At 38.5% G+C, this 16,391-nt stretch overlaps 1 protein-coding gene across 12 annotated transcripts in view; it reads left to right on the top strand.

Moving 5' to 3' along the window:
* Window positions 1-16,391, top strand: part of MYBPC1 (myosin binding protein C1) — a gene marked incomplete at its 3' end in the record, with an annotated part of 95,717 nt that overhangs the window by 58,243 nt on the left and 21,083 nt on the right. For 7 of the 12 annotated variants that reach the window (XM_082419329.1, XM_082419327.1, XM_082419321.1 and 4 more), the window contains 8 exons: window positions 902-1,008; window positions 1,333-1,466; window positions 7,045-7,204; window positions 8,449-8,553; window positions 9,316-9,504; window positions 10,749-10,883; window positions 13,956-14,009; window positions 14,940-15,107. In XM_082419329.1, coding sequence (XP_082275455.1) covers window positions 902-1,008; window positions 1,333-1,466; window positions 7,045-7,204; window positions 8,449-8,553; window positions 9,316-9,504; window positions 10,749-10,883; window positions 13,956-14,009; window positions 14,940-15,107 — 1,052 coding nt within the window. The remainder of the gene's footprint in view (window positions 1-901; window positions 1,009-1,332; window positions 1,467-7,044; window positions 7,205-8,448; window positions 8,554-9,315; window positions 9,505-10,748; window positions 10,884-13,955; window positions 14,010-14,939; window positions 15,108-16,391) is intronic. The other 5 variants (XM_082419323.1, XM_082419332.1, XM_082419328.1 and 2 more) reach the window with 1 other exon arrangement.

The raw sequence follows: 16,391 nt of genomic DNA, 5'->3' as shown, positions 1-16,391 counted from the left end.
GTGCTGTGTTATTTCAAAACCCATTGACTGAGTCTTTCCATATAAACATGAGCTTAGAGGAATGATACTGTATTCTAGTTGAGGAACTGGTTGAATTGGATTCACTGTCCCTGGTTGAATTGGATTCACTGTCCCCTCATATGACCTTTCCACAGTTTTTTTTTTGCTGAGGGGGGGACGGTTTGCATAATATCCTAGAATCTAACAAAGATGTAGGACAAGAGTTCTTAAACTAGGATCCATGGATTTTTAGGAGACTGTGAATGAACTTCAGGGGCCCCCACAAATCCTTTGAAATTGTAAGCAAGTTCTGTGTGTGCAAAAATACTTGTTTTTCTCCAGATTGAGGAGCCATAGTGTCCATCAGATATTCACTGGCTCATGATGCCAATAAAGTTAAGAACTATTGCTCTTATGCCAATACTTTATAATAACTATAAATGGAGTATAACCTTTAAAAATTGTGAATCACTATGTTGTATACCTGAAATATATAATAATGTACGTCAACTATACCTCAACTTTTTTTAAAAAAAGAACAATTGCTCTTAGGTTTGCATAAAAAGCCAAAGTCAGGTTATTCTTGGTAATTTCTTGAATCTTAAAATATGGCATCAGTGAGGTGTTATCTTCTATCCTTTTTTAAGCTATGAGATTTTAAAAAGGCACAAGAGATTCTTGCATAGTAAGCAGGCTGTATTTGTAGAGATAGTTTCATATAGCGCAAAATAAATACTGAATGTGGATCAATAAATAGGATAATTAAGGCATCACATTATTCTCAGTCTCTCTCCAGGCTGCACTAAACAAGTTAAGATAAAACCAGGTGTCTCCTCAGTTTGGGTCCTACACAGTCTAAATCTTTGCAAAGTCTTAAAAATATGTTTTTTCATTTCCTTAGAATCCACAAATTAGTGGTAACCAATGCTCTCGTTGAGGATGAAGGTGATTATGTATTTGCACCAGATGCCTACTCTGTTATTTTGCCTGCCAAAGTTCATGTTATTGGTGAGTAGATAAAAGAAATCATTGCAGAGTTATGTTCTTGTTTTTCTGGTTTTGCTTACCTTGGAATTATATTCAAAATATGATATTTAAAGAAATATACATGAATTGGTAGTAATCACTAATCATAATAGTTGATTCTTAAGAGGTCTTAACAATGAAGTAGTTTTGCAAGGTACCAGGCACCAACTACTTTGACTCCGCTTATATCCTTTTTGACCAGATAAAATATTGGTTACTACCAATGTTTAACACTAGCCGAGTACTAACCCAGATGATCACATGGAAATAACCATCTGATAACAAAGGCCACGGTTAATATTCCAGATCCTCCAAAGATCAACCTGGATGGTCTTGATGCTGACAATACAGTGACAGTAATTGCAGGAAACAAGCTTCGTCTAGAGATTCCCATCAGTGGAGAACCACCTCCTAAAGCCATTTGGAGCCGAGCAGATAAGGTTTGTTCTACACACACACACACACACACACACACACACACAAACACACACACAGCCTACCTTACTCCCTGCTTCCCATGAGTCACATGAAAGAAGGCAGCAAATAAATGTACAGTAAAGATGTAATTCCTTTAATAAAGAAAGATCACTGATTTTCAGGCAAATATAATAACTATTCATTTGCTTTTCATATTTCTGACTACCTACTATGTGACCCTGTGCATATGCATATGAATGTTATTATGTGCAGTGAAGAGGTTCTACCTTTCCCTCTAATGTGTGTCAGGGAATGGGGTGGAAGAGAAATAGACAATGAATTATTAAATAAATAAATAAACAAAGTCACTTTGGATAGTAATGAGTGCTACGAAAATTAAAAAAACAAAACAAAACAGGGTGGGACTTCCCTGGTGCCGCAGTGGTTTAAAATCTGCCTACCAATGCAGGGGACACGGGCTCAATCCCTGGTCCGGGAAGATCCCACATGCTGCAAAGCAGCTAAGCCCGTGTGCCACAGCTACTGAGCCTGCTCTCTAGAGCCTGCAAGCCACAACTACTGAGCCTGCGTGCCACAACTACTGAAGCCTGTGCGCCTAGAGCCCGTGCTCAACAAGAGAAGCACCACAATGAGAAGCCCGTGCACCGCAAGGAAGAGTAGCCCCCGCTCGTCGCAACTAGAGAAAGCCTGCGCACGGCAATGAAGACCCAATGCAGCCAAAAATAAAATAATTAAAATAATTATTTAACAACAACAACAACAAAAAAAAAACAGGGTAATATGATTAGTAAGTGACTGCATGGGGCATGAGAACAGCCTCTATGAATGACAACAAGGAACCATTTTGAGAAGATCAAAGCGAAGAGATTTCCAGTTGATGTCAATGCAAGTGCAAAGAACAAGAGGAGAGAATGCACTTAATGTGTTGGAGGAATACAGAGAAGGCCAGTGTGGCCAAGGCAGCGTGAGTGAGGAGGAGAATAATATATAAGATTGGAGTGGTAGAGTAGAGCCGGCTCAAGTGTGACTCTGCGGCTTCCTATATAAACTGTTTTAGGCGCGGTAAAACTGTTCCATGTGATACTAAAAGTATGGGTATGTGTCATTATAGGTTTGTCAAAACCCATAAAATGTACAACACCAAGAGTGAACCCTGATGTAAACTATAGACTTTCAAAGATAACAATGTGTCAGTGTAGGTTCATTAATTATAACAAGTGTACCCACTCTACTGGGGGATGTCAGTAGTGGGGAAAGTTATGTGTGTGTGGAGACAGGGGTTATATGAGAACTCTTTGTACTTTTTCCATTCAATTTTGCAGGGAATGCAAAGCTGCTCTAAAAAATAATTTGTTTTTTTTTTAAATGTTGGAGAGTGTTTCCTCCTTTTCCATTTTCTGGAGGAAAAAAAAAAAGCTTTAGTGAGCTATGGAACAACTTCAAGCAGTCAAATCTATGTGTGTAATTGGAGTCCCCAAAGAGGGGGACATAAAAATATGTAGAGAAAAAATGGCCCCAAATTTGATAAAAACTAGAAAATCTCAGATACAAGAAGCTCAATAAAATCCAAGCGCAAGGAGCATTAAGACGTCTACACCAAGACCCATCATAATCAAATTGCTCAAAACGTGTGGTTAAGAAAAAATCTTAAAAGTAGTCAGAGAAAAAGTCACATTAAACCCGTGGGAACAAAGACAAAGATGACAGCTGATCTCTCTGGAAACAAAGCAAGTGAGAAGACAGTGGAGCAACGTTTAAAGGGGGAAAAACTGTCAACCTAGAATTCTATACTCAGTAGAAATAATTATCAGAAATGAAGGCAAAATAAAATTATTTATATACAAAAGCTGAAAGAAGTCATCTCCAGCAGATTTGCACTACAAGAAATGTTAAAAGAAGTCCTAAAGTCAAAAGGAAATGATACTAAGATGAAAACATTTTCACAAAGGAGCTATCAATAAGTGGGTCAGAAATAATAACTACATGGATAAATATATAAGAATTTTTTTCTTATTATTTAAATCTCCTTAAAAAGATACTTGGTTGTTTAAACAAAAATAATAACAATGCACCATGACCTTCAAACATAAGTGTAAGTAAAATTTGTAACAATGAAAACATAAGGCCAAGAGAGGAGAAATGGAAGTAAGGATTGAAAGGAGTGAAATGGACGTATGCTATTGTAAGTTTCTTTTGCTAAATGTAAAGTATCATAATACCACATGAAGGTAGACTATACTATAAACCCTAAAGGAATCACTAAAATAATAAAACAAAGAGTTATAGCTAATAGGCCAACACAGGATGTAAAATGGAGCCACAAAAACGTATCTAATGAATCCAAAAGGAGGCAGAAGAAGAGACACAAAGGACAGATGGGACAAATAGAAAACAATTAGCAAGATGATAGACTTACAAAGAAAAATAGGTAAGTTAGAGATTTTACTACTTTTCTCAATAGCTGATAGAACAAATGTACAAGTTTTGAGAAATACTATCAACCATCTTGATGTAGTTGACATTTATAGAACACTCCATTGAACAAAGTAGATTGGGCATTATTTTAAAATGCACATGGAAGATTTACCAAAATAGACCATAAGTAAGTCTCAGTAAATGTGAAAGGATTCAGGTCATGCAAGGTATATTCTCAGACCACAGTGGAATTAATTAGAAAACAATAACAGAAAGATTTGGAAATTTTCCAAATATTTAGAAACTAAGTAGCTTTTTAAAAAAGTAACTCATGGATCAAAGAAGAAATTACAAGGGAAATTAGAAAATATTTGTGAACACAACACATATCAGAATTTGCAAAATACCACTAAATCAGTATTGAATAGCCCTATATCTATGAAAGAAATGGAATTTGTAGTTTAAAATCTTTTCACAAAACAAATTCCACATCTAGATGGCGTTATTGGTTAGTTCCACCAAACATTTAAGGAAGAAATAATACAAACTCAATACAAACTCATCCAGAAAATTGAAGAAGAGAAGATAGGAATACTTCCCAACACATTCTTGAAGGCCAGTATTACCCTTATAGCAAAACCAGAAAAAGACATTACAAGAAGAGAAAACTACAAATCAATATCACTCCTGAACATAGATGAAAAAATTCTAAACAGAATTTAGCAAATCAAATCCAAAAATACATAAAAGGAACAGTACATTATATCCACGTGGGACTTATCCCAGGAATGCAAAGGTAGGTTTAACATTTTCAAATAAGTTAATATAATTCACCATATTAACAAACCAGAGAAAAAATGTGGTCATCTCGATAGACACAGAAAAGCATTTGACAGAATCCAACATCCATTCCTGGTAAAAATCTCTCAGCAAACTAGGAAGTGAAAGGAACTTCCTCAGCATAATAAAAGACATCCATAAAAATCCTACAACTAAAAAAAAAAAAAAAAAAAAATCCTACAACTATAATCCTACTTAATAGTGAAAGGTTGAATTCTTTCCCTTTAAGATCAGAAAGAAGAGAGAAAAGATGTTCACTCTCACCACTTCTGTTCAACATTGTACTGGAGGTTCTAGCCAGGGCAATCAAGCAAGAAAGAGAAGCAAAAGACATCCATTTTGGGAAGGAAGAAGTAGAACTGTCTTTATTTGCAGATGACATAATCATCGATGTAGAAAATCCAATGTAATCTACAAAAAAATCTACTAGAACAAATGGTCATAGTAGCCTTATTTGTAATATTCAAAAGCTGAAAACAATGCAAATTCCATCAGTGGGTGAATGGATAAACAAATTGTAAGAAATTCATACAAGGGAGTACTAAGGAATAAAAAGGAATGAATTAGTGATATACTGCAATAACTTGGATGACTCTCAAAATAATTATGCTGTGTGAAAGAAGCTGGAACAAAAAACAAAGAGTATTTTTTAAAAGCCATTAAAAAAAACCTGACAGTACCAAATGCTGGCAAGGATATGGAACAATTAAACTCTCATACGTTGCTGGTGGGAATGCAAAATTGTACATCCACTTTGGAAAACAGTTTGGCAGTTTTTTATAAAGTTAAGCATGAGCTTACCATAAAACTCCACAAGGCTATTCCGAGGTATTTACCCAGAAGAAATGAAACACATGCCCACACAAAAACTCGTATAGGAATGTTTATAGCAGATTTATTTATAATTGTCAAAACCTGGAAATGACTCAAAAGTCCAATTGTACAAACATATTCCAACTGCACGTGGAATATGCAATGGAAAACTACTCAACAATTAAAAGGAACGTACTAGTAATACAAGCAGCAACATGGATCAGTCTAAAAATATGCACTCGGAAGACTACATACTGTTTGATTCCATTTATATGACATTCTGGAAAAGGGGAAACCAAAGGGGCAAATAACAGACCAGTGGATGCCAGGGACCAGGATGTGGGGTTAGTGGGTTGCATGCCAAGGAGCATGGACACACTGTGAGATGTGATGGAAACAGTCTGTAGCTTGATTATGGGGTTGGTTATACACTCACATAAATTTGTCAAAATTCATAGATTATGTATCTAAAACTATGAATTTTACTTTATGTAAATTATAGCATAACAAACAAAATAAAACATAGAAATATGAAGAGGATAATATAACACCACCCTAAGTAAGTTATTTTTCTTTTCAAGCAGAACATCTTTTACAATCTTAAGGTTAGAATTTGGCTAAAATGAGGAAATTTTGTTCTATTATAAAATGAGAATTATGAAAGCCATTTCAAGTATTCTTACCGTTGTCACAATCTTACGTTATTGAAGACTTACAAGTCCTAATCCAGACACAAAAGGGTAGAGCTGACAATAGTGGCAAATTACCCTGTTTCTAAATTGCCTTGACCTTCTCTGTTTTTCCTCTTTGTATATTGACTGTCCATTATTGCATGGAAGATATGACCTGGGAATCAGAAAAATGTAATGCTGCTTTAAACTTCTGGTGTAAGGAAGAAGGAAGGCGAGAAATGAAGGAAAATAAGAAGGGGAAAAGGAGAAGGAGAAGAAGGAGAAAAGAAAGAAAATATAATAGAAGTCTCAACCTCACTCTGTCTTTACTTTGGGAATTAGATGTTCATTCTTTCATGTCCTACTGGAAGGGAAAAATCAGTACTCAACTTGTATGGGAAATTGGCACTGTGGCCTTCTTCAACCCTTTTCAGTATTTTTAAATTTCCAAGACATCTAAAGAAATGAACAAATCATTATTTAGTTTCTGATATGAGTTTAAGGATTTCTAATTTCATGTACAAAGAAACTCTTCTCCTAGAATGACACTTCTGCGCTTATATTTTTGGTCCTCCAACTTTCTCTTTAAGGAGTTAATGGGTAGTGAACTTTGGAGTCAAATCCCAGTTCTACCACTTCTTAGCCGTGTAACCTTGGGCCACAGTTTTTCCCATGTGTAAAATGGGATGACAATACTTTTGTCCTTAGAGCTGGTGGAGGATTAAACTAAGAACACATGTTTCAGGCATTAGCACCATGTCCAGCTTAAGTGCCCAGGCACTCTGGAGGTATCCTTGTTGTTTGCACAGGTCATGCCACATTGTATTTCTTTCCTCCATAGGCTATTATGGAGGGCGGTAGCCGGATAAGAGCTGAACATTACCCTGACAGCACCACTCTGGTTATTGATGTAGCAGAAAAAGATGATTCTGGTGTTTACCACATAAATCTGAAAAATGAAGCTGGGGAAGCACATGCAGCCATCACGATTAAAGTTGTGGGTAAGCCCTCTGAGTCCACAGACTTCTAGAATCAGGCTGACATGTCTAGATCCAAAGTAGACTTTGCAAGTTCTTGGTTCTCTCAGCTTTTCTGGGTAGCCAACAAAGAAGCACACGGTGTAGCTGTATTTTATAAATCACTGCCTTTCTTTTTTTTTTATCTTTGCCACTTCTTGATATGTCTTTCTTTCTCTTTTCTTTCCTTTTTCTTCCTTTTCCTCTCCTTTCCTCTCTTGTCTCTTTGTTTGCCTAGAGGACTAGTTGTGGCGAGGAGTAGCTAAGGTTAGCCTTTTGAGGTTGCTGTCATTAGCTCTCCACAGCCACACTCCCTTTCAGTGCCCTCTACAGTCACTGACACACAATTGCTAAATAATTTCCAACATCACACTCACTGTAGAGGAGTGAGATCTGCTTTGGTTCTTAGACGACCATTTAAGTACATTTTTCCTGACCCTGAAATCAAGTGAAATGAGTATGGCAGGTTACTGGTGCGCCAAGGTCTCATGATCTCTTCATCCCACTTTAGCTTTCCCTTAAGAAACATATTCCTTGTTTTTCTTTTCTCTCTCTCTCTTTTTTTTTTTTGGCCACGCCATGTGGCATGCGGGATCTTAGTTCCCCTACCAGGGATCGAACCCGTACCTGCAGCAGAAGTGCAACATCCTAACCACTGGACCACCAGGGAATTCCCAAGAAACATATTTCAAACTGATCCAAAACTAAGGTCACTTTGTTATGTACTGAACTATATTTATAAGACATGGTAACTTGCCATTTTTGACTTGGATTTCTACCAGTCAACATCTTATACAACAACTGATGTAAAATGTGCAGTAATTAGTCCTTGATTCAGTTCTGCTGCAAGTTCACTTCTGTGGTTAAAAGACAAAAAAACAAAATCACGTCCAGCATTTAGGCAGTAATTTCTTCGTCGCCATTTTCAATGTAAATACCAAGAGTCTTGGGTTTCATACGGCTCTGTAATGTGACAGTAGTTTAAAGGATTTGGAGACATCATGATTTTATTTGTATTGGGCTCATCTTCCCTGATTCCATATGGAGCATGACCTTGTACCCAAATTAGTTACCCGTGCATTTCAGTAAACATGGAAAAATAATACGAAATAACCTTGCTTCTATGATTATCATCCAAAAACATACTTTCCAATGAACATTCTTCTTTGTGCTCTCACTCCCTCAATTTTATTTATTTTTTATTCTATTCTATTTTTTGTTTGCTACAGACGTCCCTGATCCTCCAGTGGCGCCGAGTGTGACACATGTGGGAGATGATTGGTGCACCATGAACTGGGAGCCTCCTCTCTATGATGGAGGGTCCCCACTCTTAGGTAACTGCATGTTGGTCCATCTGTGGAACTGCCAGTGGAGTTGGTGTCCCCTTTATGCATATTAGTACAAAGTACATTTTAAAATACTGCATTTAGAAGAAAACTTTTAAATATCCATTCACACTGAAATATATTGGGGGATGCTTTATAAGTACTTGAGATTTAAATAGCTCTGATGAATATCATCTGATTGCCTGTCCTCTTTTTTTGTTTGACATTTCTGTTCAATATCTAATTTTGAAACAACTGTAAGTCTAACTTTATTCTGGTCAGTAAATGCCTAGATCCATAGAATTATGTCTATGAGGCAATTTCTTCTAGAGTTAAATACTTAGAAGAATTTGCTTCCCCTGTGGAACAGGAACTTTCTTCTACTTGCTAATAATGAAACTCACAAAACTGGTTATTTCCCCCTTCTTACGTTGCTGAGACTCAAAGCCACATCTGTTGCTCAAATAGAGTGACTATGTAAGTTTCTATGGCCTACATATCTGTGGTTTAATTTTTTCTCTTCTCTTCCTAATACAGTTTTAATTTTTTCTAGTCTTGTTATTTTTATCTATATCCCATGATGTTAATATTTGTATTCTTTATAATCTCTCTCAAAAAACCAATGGAATAAGATGGGTTAAAAATACATATATGACTATTTCACTTAGAGTGCTGAGAATATGGGAAATTTTTGAACATTATAATATCTGACAAAGTTTAATTTTGGAGACCAAGGAAAAAACGTCAGTTTCCATTTTGTGTCCCCTTCAGGTTACTTCATTGAGAGGAAAAAGAAGCAAAGCTCCAGGTGGATGAGGCTGAATTTTGATCTCTGCAAAGAAACAACCTTTGAGCCCAAGAAGATGATTGAAGGTGTGGCCTACGAGGTCCGCATCTTTGCCGTCAATGCCGTTGGCCTCTCCAAGCCCAGTATGCCCTCCAAACCTTTTGTTCCATTGGGTGAGTCAAGAGAGGTGTGTCTTTGTCATGAAAATCGTTGCCCCAGATTGTGACTGCTTCCTACTGACCTCTAACTGGAGCAGACCTGGAAGCTTCTTAGAGTGATACAGGAGTAGGAGACTAGAGGTGGTTAGGGGCAATTTTCTAAGAAATTACAAACAACACAATAGAGTTGAATGCCTTCATAATGTAGGCCCTGGAATTTATTACCAGAATTCCAAGGACAGCTGTGGGTGGCTCTGTTTGCCCCTCCCCACTGGAAACATGTAGCTGGGTCCATTGACACAAGACTACCCCCATTTGTCCTTCTGAAAGTATAACCCAGCGCCCTGGTGTAAACACTATAACTAAAACAAATTGACATCAAGTCAACCAAGCACACTTGAAAGCTAGTCTCTTTGCTTTATAGTCACACTTTAAATGTTATCTATTGAACCAAAAAAGTCAGTTCAGTAAAGGCAAAGAAAGAGAAGACAAGACGTCTCCACTATTTTCTGATAGTGAGTAGATTTTTCAGTAGAAATATTTAGTACAAGAGTTTGCACTTTAAAATTAGAAAGTTATGGGAAATTTACTCTAGATCATTAGATCTCAAACTTTGACTTTTTCAACTTCCTGGGCCTCCCAGACTCCCATGTCAACCTCCCAAATGGAGGGAAATTGTGACAGCGTTGATAAAAAAATTTTCACATCTGGCAGATCTTTGCCGTAAACACAGCATATGCTCGAGGAGTCTCGTTGAATTTTATTAACACGTGGGGGGCTTCTGTGTATATTTTTTATTATTTATTTATTTATTTACTTACTTACTTATTTTTAGCTGTGTTGGGTCTTCGTTGCTGCGCATGGGCTTTCTCTAGTTGCGGCGAGCAGGGGCTACTCTTCGTTGCAGTGCGTGGGCTTCTCATTGTGGTGGCTTCTCTTGTTGCAGAGCACAGGCTCTAGGCGTGCAGGCTTCAGTAGTTGTGGCACAAGGGCTTCAGTAGTTGTGGCTCGCGGGCTCTAGAGCGCAGGCTCAGTAGTTGTGGCTCATGGGCTTAGTTGCTCCGCGGCATGTGGGATCTTCCCGGACCAGGGCTCGAACCCGTGTCCCCTCCATTGGCAGGTGGATTCTTAATCACTGTGCCACCAGGGAAGTCCCTGTGTATATTTTTATTTGTATCCTAGTTCATTTTATCACAGTTCCTGTGCCATAATTCTGTAGTGAATAATTTCTTCTTTTTCTGTCTCTTTTATCTCTGAAGCTGTAACCAGCCCACCTACTCTTCTGGCTGTTGACTCTGTAACTGACACCACTGTCACAATGAAGTGGCGGCCCCCCGACCACATTGGTGCAGCAGGTTTAGATGGCTATGTGCTAGAGTATTGCTTTGAAGGAAGTAAGTACAACTAGTAGTTCAAACGAATACCCTCATCAATAGATGAGATATGCCCCCCTTTCGTTTCTCTTTCTTGGGAACTCATCTCCTTCCTCCTGAAAATGACAACAAGCCAAAGGTCATCCTTCTATGATGGATGAGAATTTAGCCCTTCTTTGTTACTTGACTAACAAACTGAGATCTCAAAAATATCCCAGGTAGGCTCCCAGATCCGACAACACGAGCGATCTAGGACATAGGAGGAGAGATTCTGACCAAACTTCAGGGACTCCCACTTCTTGAATTGGTGGAATTAAAATGTACCAAAGCAAAATAAAATTCTAGGTAGGATAAAGCAAGTTGGAAATTCTAAACTCTATACTGAGCAGAGGTCAGCTATCAACAGAGCTGCCTATTTCTGGGTAATAAAGAGAGATTATATACTTGACTATCTGGTGATCAATTCTGCCTTCTTAAAGGGAAAAAAAAGAATAATTAAGGACAACTTTCAGTGTTTAAAAGAATCAGCATTAAATCCCAGAGGGTGTAAGAAATAGATTCAACATTATGGCAGTAACTTGTCTCAGGATATGAGTGCATAAAAATTTAATGGCTTAAATTTAGGAGGGGAAGAGAAACAGGCAAAAAAACCCTTGTTGATAGAAATAATAGAAAAAGAGAAAATGACACAAGAAAATATAGGCCAGAGTGTACCTAAAACCAAAAAAAGATGTGAAATTCACTAAAAGCCTCTTGTGTTTTTGATTTCATACTTGTCATGATTTGGAGATGGGTGAATAAAATTGCCCCAGCTCTGGACTCGGGCTGCATTCTAGGTCACGGTAGGGAAACAATCCACCAGGGAAGTTTGTTCCTATCTCCACAAATGAGAGGCCAGACTTGGCCTCTAACTCTAAGAAAACTCTTTGGACCCCAAACTTTAACGTGGATCTTACGTGAAGGAAAGAGAGACTCCAGAGCACATTTGGGAAACCAGGAGTGTGAACACCTCCCCAGAAGGAAAACCTCTATGGAGAAGAAATTTCTAACTTTGAAGAGAAAACTGCTGAAAAAGAAGCCCCAGGCTTCTGGATGGGGGCACGCATGGAAATAACCAGTGTTGGTCGGGAGAGTAGAGAGAAAGGGGGAATAAAGCATCTTGGTAACACTCAGTTCCGTTCACATGCACTCACTCACAGAACACTATTGTTGATTTTTCCAGGGCTTAGAAAGCCACTAACCAAAACCTGTGGAGACATTATAATCTTGAGTGCTTTGGAGTATTGTTTATTCCCATTCCATTCCCCTCCCCCAATTTGAAAAACTCCCAAGCCCTCCTCTCTGTTATTTATACCACCCAGCTAGCAGAACCTCCCAATCTTCTGTGTGGTGGGGCTGCTGAATACAAACCTTTTGTGTATGTATGAAACAGAGCAAATTGTTTACTCTTTTCTTTCTGATAGGTTTAAAAAGTAAGAAGATACAGCAAAATGATAGATGGCTGTCATTTTGATGTTACCCACCTTAGATAAAATACAACGAAGTGTATTTTGCATAATTCTGTGTGTGGTCTATGTAGATATATATGTATACCCGCATATACATATATATATGTACGCAGTCATTATTATGTATATATTTTTGCCACATAACGTTTTGGAATTAGCTTTCTATGGAAGTTCTTTTATAACGTGTATATCTTTCTTCTTGCAGTCTTTTCTTACTTCCTTTATGTGGCTGCCCTATTCTTCATTCTCTTTTAATGGCTGTTGTCCTCCAGACTAATTTTCTGTAGTGTTTAATGCTTTTAGATATGGCAGGTTTTATTCTGTAAGAGAATTCTTTCTTTTATAAGATCGTGTGTTGGTTTGGACTCTGTCTTTCTCTTGGTGTTTATTTTATTGTTTAATGCCTGCACCATTTTACTCTTCTTCACCCTTGGTTCTTCCTTTTCTTCCTTAAAAATTCTCCTCATGTATTAAATAATTTTCACTTTCCTTTCCCATCCCCTGGACACCGTTTTCTTTCTCTCTTTCCCTCAAGTAGTTCAAATGCGAAGAGATGTTTTCGTTTCCCTCTGATCTTGTTTCATCCTCTTTTCTCTTGAAATTTTCTTCTTCCCTAGTTCTTCACTCTTTCATGCATGTTTTCTCAGTCTCCTATTTCACGTTCTCATCAATCGTCTCTTGATTATGAAAACATCAACACAGTAGCTCCCAAACAAACCATTGGCTTCAAGATGTAGCTCTTTTTCCAAGTCCTAAGTAATGTGTATCATCCACATGCCTCTCGCTTGCTGCTCCTTCAACCTGATACTCCTAGAAGGGTTGAAATAAGAGAGAGGAGAAGGTTCCAAGAGGGGCCAGTCTAGTCCCCATCCCCCTGCTCCATTCCCTCCACCCATGTGGAATGCAGCTCAGTTTGCCAGACCAAGAGCTTGTTGTCATGGCAACCAGGGGCTGCCTCCTGGGCTGCTGGGGCAGTTTCCACTTCCACGGAGAGCATTTTCATTTCCTGGTAAGACAGGGCTGGCCGTATCTCAAGTGCCCTCACTCCCAGACTCTGATGTGTGAGCCCCATAGTGGGAGAACTGTGTTCCCTGGGGACCCACAGGACCCTCCCAGGCTGAAGTAGCAGGGACAGGAGCAAGGGTAGACTGTTCCACTGGGCATTGCTCCCCTGTGGAGTCCAGGACCTGCTCCGCCTTTGTCTTCAGGGTCTTGCTTTGTTGTTCTCTACCTCTTGCTCCCACAGTTGGAGGTGCCCCAAGCTCCTTTCTCTTCAGGGTCTTGCTTTGTTGTTCTCTACCTCTTGCTCCCACAGTTGGAGGTGCCCCAGCCTCCTTTCTCCTCCTCTTCTCTGTGGCAGGTGCCTCAGGACAAAAAAAGCCCACAGTCTGAACAGAGCAGGCTGTGCCCCTCCTGAGGAATTCCCCCCTCCTCTAATGTGTTTGGTCTCTTCTCACTGTTCTGAAGACAAATATCTTTGCATACGTTGCATACTTTACTAACAGAGAATGCTGACTACTGGTACGATATTCTTCTGTTGTGAGAGTGGGTGTGTTTAATTAATTTTAATGATGGATTCTCAAAGGTACATCAGCAAAACAGTCTGGTGAAAATGGGGAGGCTGCATATGATCTACCAGGTAAAGTATTCTCTGAAAGCTCTCAAACTTTCTTACTGTATGATAAAGTTTCTGGGAATGTTCCATGCCCCAGCCTGAAGTACACCCACACACAAAAAAGCCCTTAGAGATGGAGGGGGAGGGCGGGCGGTGAGTTTACAATGTGGGATCCAAGCTTCTTTTTTCCCCCCGTGGGCATAATAATGCATACAAACTTTTAGAACCTGAAATATTTGTAAAACCTGGATGCTGGCTTTAAATTTTCTTGCTGTTGTAGACAAAGCCACCAAAACTATTTAAAAAATCAGAACTTTTGATTGCGGTAAAAGATCGTGCCAATTCCTTATGAGGTCTTGGCTCCTGAGTTGTGGTTCCTTTTGCCATGGATATAAGCATCTTTTCTTCATCATTGGGAGCATGATCAGATTTCCCCTGCCCATATTAATGTCTTATAATAATAAACCAGCCAGGATAAAATGGAGAGATCATATGACTGTAAAGGTTGGTGTCTCTCATTCATAAGAATAGCATTTTCCTCTTTTTCTGAACTTTAATGTGTATAAATGGTTAAACATCATCATGGTTACATCAATTGTAAAAATGTACCTTGTAAAACCAAATTGGGATAAACTACTACAAAATTCCTGGGACAGTTACCATTGTTCAGGATACCCTAGTATCCTGAATAAGAGGTTTTTCAAATATGGTAGAATCTGATTATCATTCTTCCTGCTATTTACATTAGCCATTCTAGGCCATTTTTCATTTAAATATGAAAAACACCCAGCCATGTAGTCTGAGTCTAGGCCAAAGTCACATTCCCTCCAAATGATTTAATTTTGAGTAAAATACTAATTTGGAGTTGACTGTTTAACAGGATGATTTCTTTCACTAACCACCATTCTTCCTTCTTGTCTTTTGGTTTTTTTTTTTTTTCCTAATGGATTTTAGCTGACAGCTGGATAGTTGCAAACACAGAGCTGATCGAGAAGACCAAGTTCACCATCACAGGTCTGCCAACGGATGCAAGGATCTTTGTGCGCGTGAAAGCTGTGAACGCCGCCGGTGCCAGCGATCCCAAGTACTACTCTCAGCCCATCCTTGTGAAAGAAATCATAGGTAGGTGGCAAGGCTTTCAAAATTTTGTCTCCATTTCACATTTTTTTTAACCTCTTTCTTTCTCAAACCCTCCTATTTTGTTGTCACTCCTTTGATATTTTATTAATATCTCCTGGGAGTTAGAAATGAACAAAACTGCCCTTTATAGGCAGCGTGGGGAGTCAGCTCCCGGTTTATAACTTGGTATGAGGACCAGATAACTACACCAGGTTCCATGAGCCAATAGGCAGCTGGGCTGCCTAGTCACAAGGGGTGGGGGGGAGCGGCGGGGGAAGCATTTCAGACAAACCATACAGCAGGAAAATGGCTCAAATGAGTCTGCGAGGTCAAAACCATTTTCATAATAATATGAACACATTGTTTTCCCTTTTCAATGCTTGACCTCTGCACGGATGGTACAAAAGTGATGGTGTGTAGAACTGCTGGTGCCTTAGCACAGATCCAATCTGTGCCACCAAATTGTCTGGCTGGTCTTTTCTTCCTCACCCCCATGCACTCGCAATTAAAATTAAAGGGCCAAAAAAAAAACAAAAAAAAACAAAAACAAAAAAATTAAAGGGCCAGTTTTGCCTTGGAGTGTTCTTGATGATACATACAGATCATTAATATTCTTAAACCTTGGTTCTTGAGTACACTTTTTTCCTATACTCTGTATGACAATGAAATGCAAAGTATTTGTGAAACTCTTACGCTAAATACCGTAGTACGATGGTTGTCTCTAGGAAAAGCATTTGTGCAACTGAATTAGAGCCTAAACTCGTGACCTTTTCCATGAAACTCCATTCTTCCTCGAAAGAATGACAGAGTGACAAACTCTGGCTAGTCAGACTTGGGTATTTGGCAGACATTTTCTAGAAAATGAATGGAGTGAGCCTGTTACTTGAAGGAAAACAACTTACAGTATTTATTGTCAACTTGTCAATGAAAAACTTTAATCTTTGAAGCAAAAATTAAAATTATGGAAAACTGGTATCCACCGTCATGGACTTGGCAGCTTTCCAATACTTAAAATCTTTTCTGATGAAGTAGGTGGTGATAGTAGCAAATGTAATTTTTTGACATTGAATAATGCAGTATTTCAACATTTGGACAATCTGCATAATTCACTGAAGCAATATTTTCCAAATGACCAGTGCAAGTTACAAAAAATCATGCATGGGTAAGATACATTCAAAATGGAAGGCAGACCAATGGGCTTTAATGTAACAGATATGAAAAGTTCATGGAAGGTTTCAGATTCCATCCTGCAGCTAACCCTTAAGAAATTACAACTCGTGTTTTAGT

Source organism: Balaenoptera physalus, assembly GCF_965194825.1.
Source record: "Balaenoptera physalus genome assembly, chromosome: 13".
In the NCBI taxonomy this organism is placed as follows: domain Eukaryota; kingdom Metazoa; phylum Chordata; class Mammalia; order Artiodactyla; family Balaenopteridae; genus Balaenoptera; species Balaenoptera physalus.
Note: the sequence above shows the minus strand (reverse complement) of the source record. Positions and strands in the feature narration are given on the sequence as shown.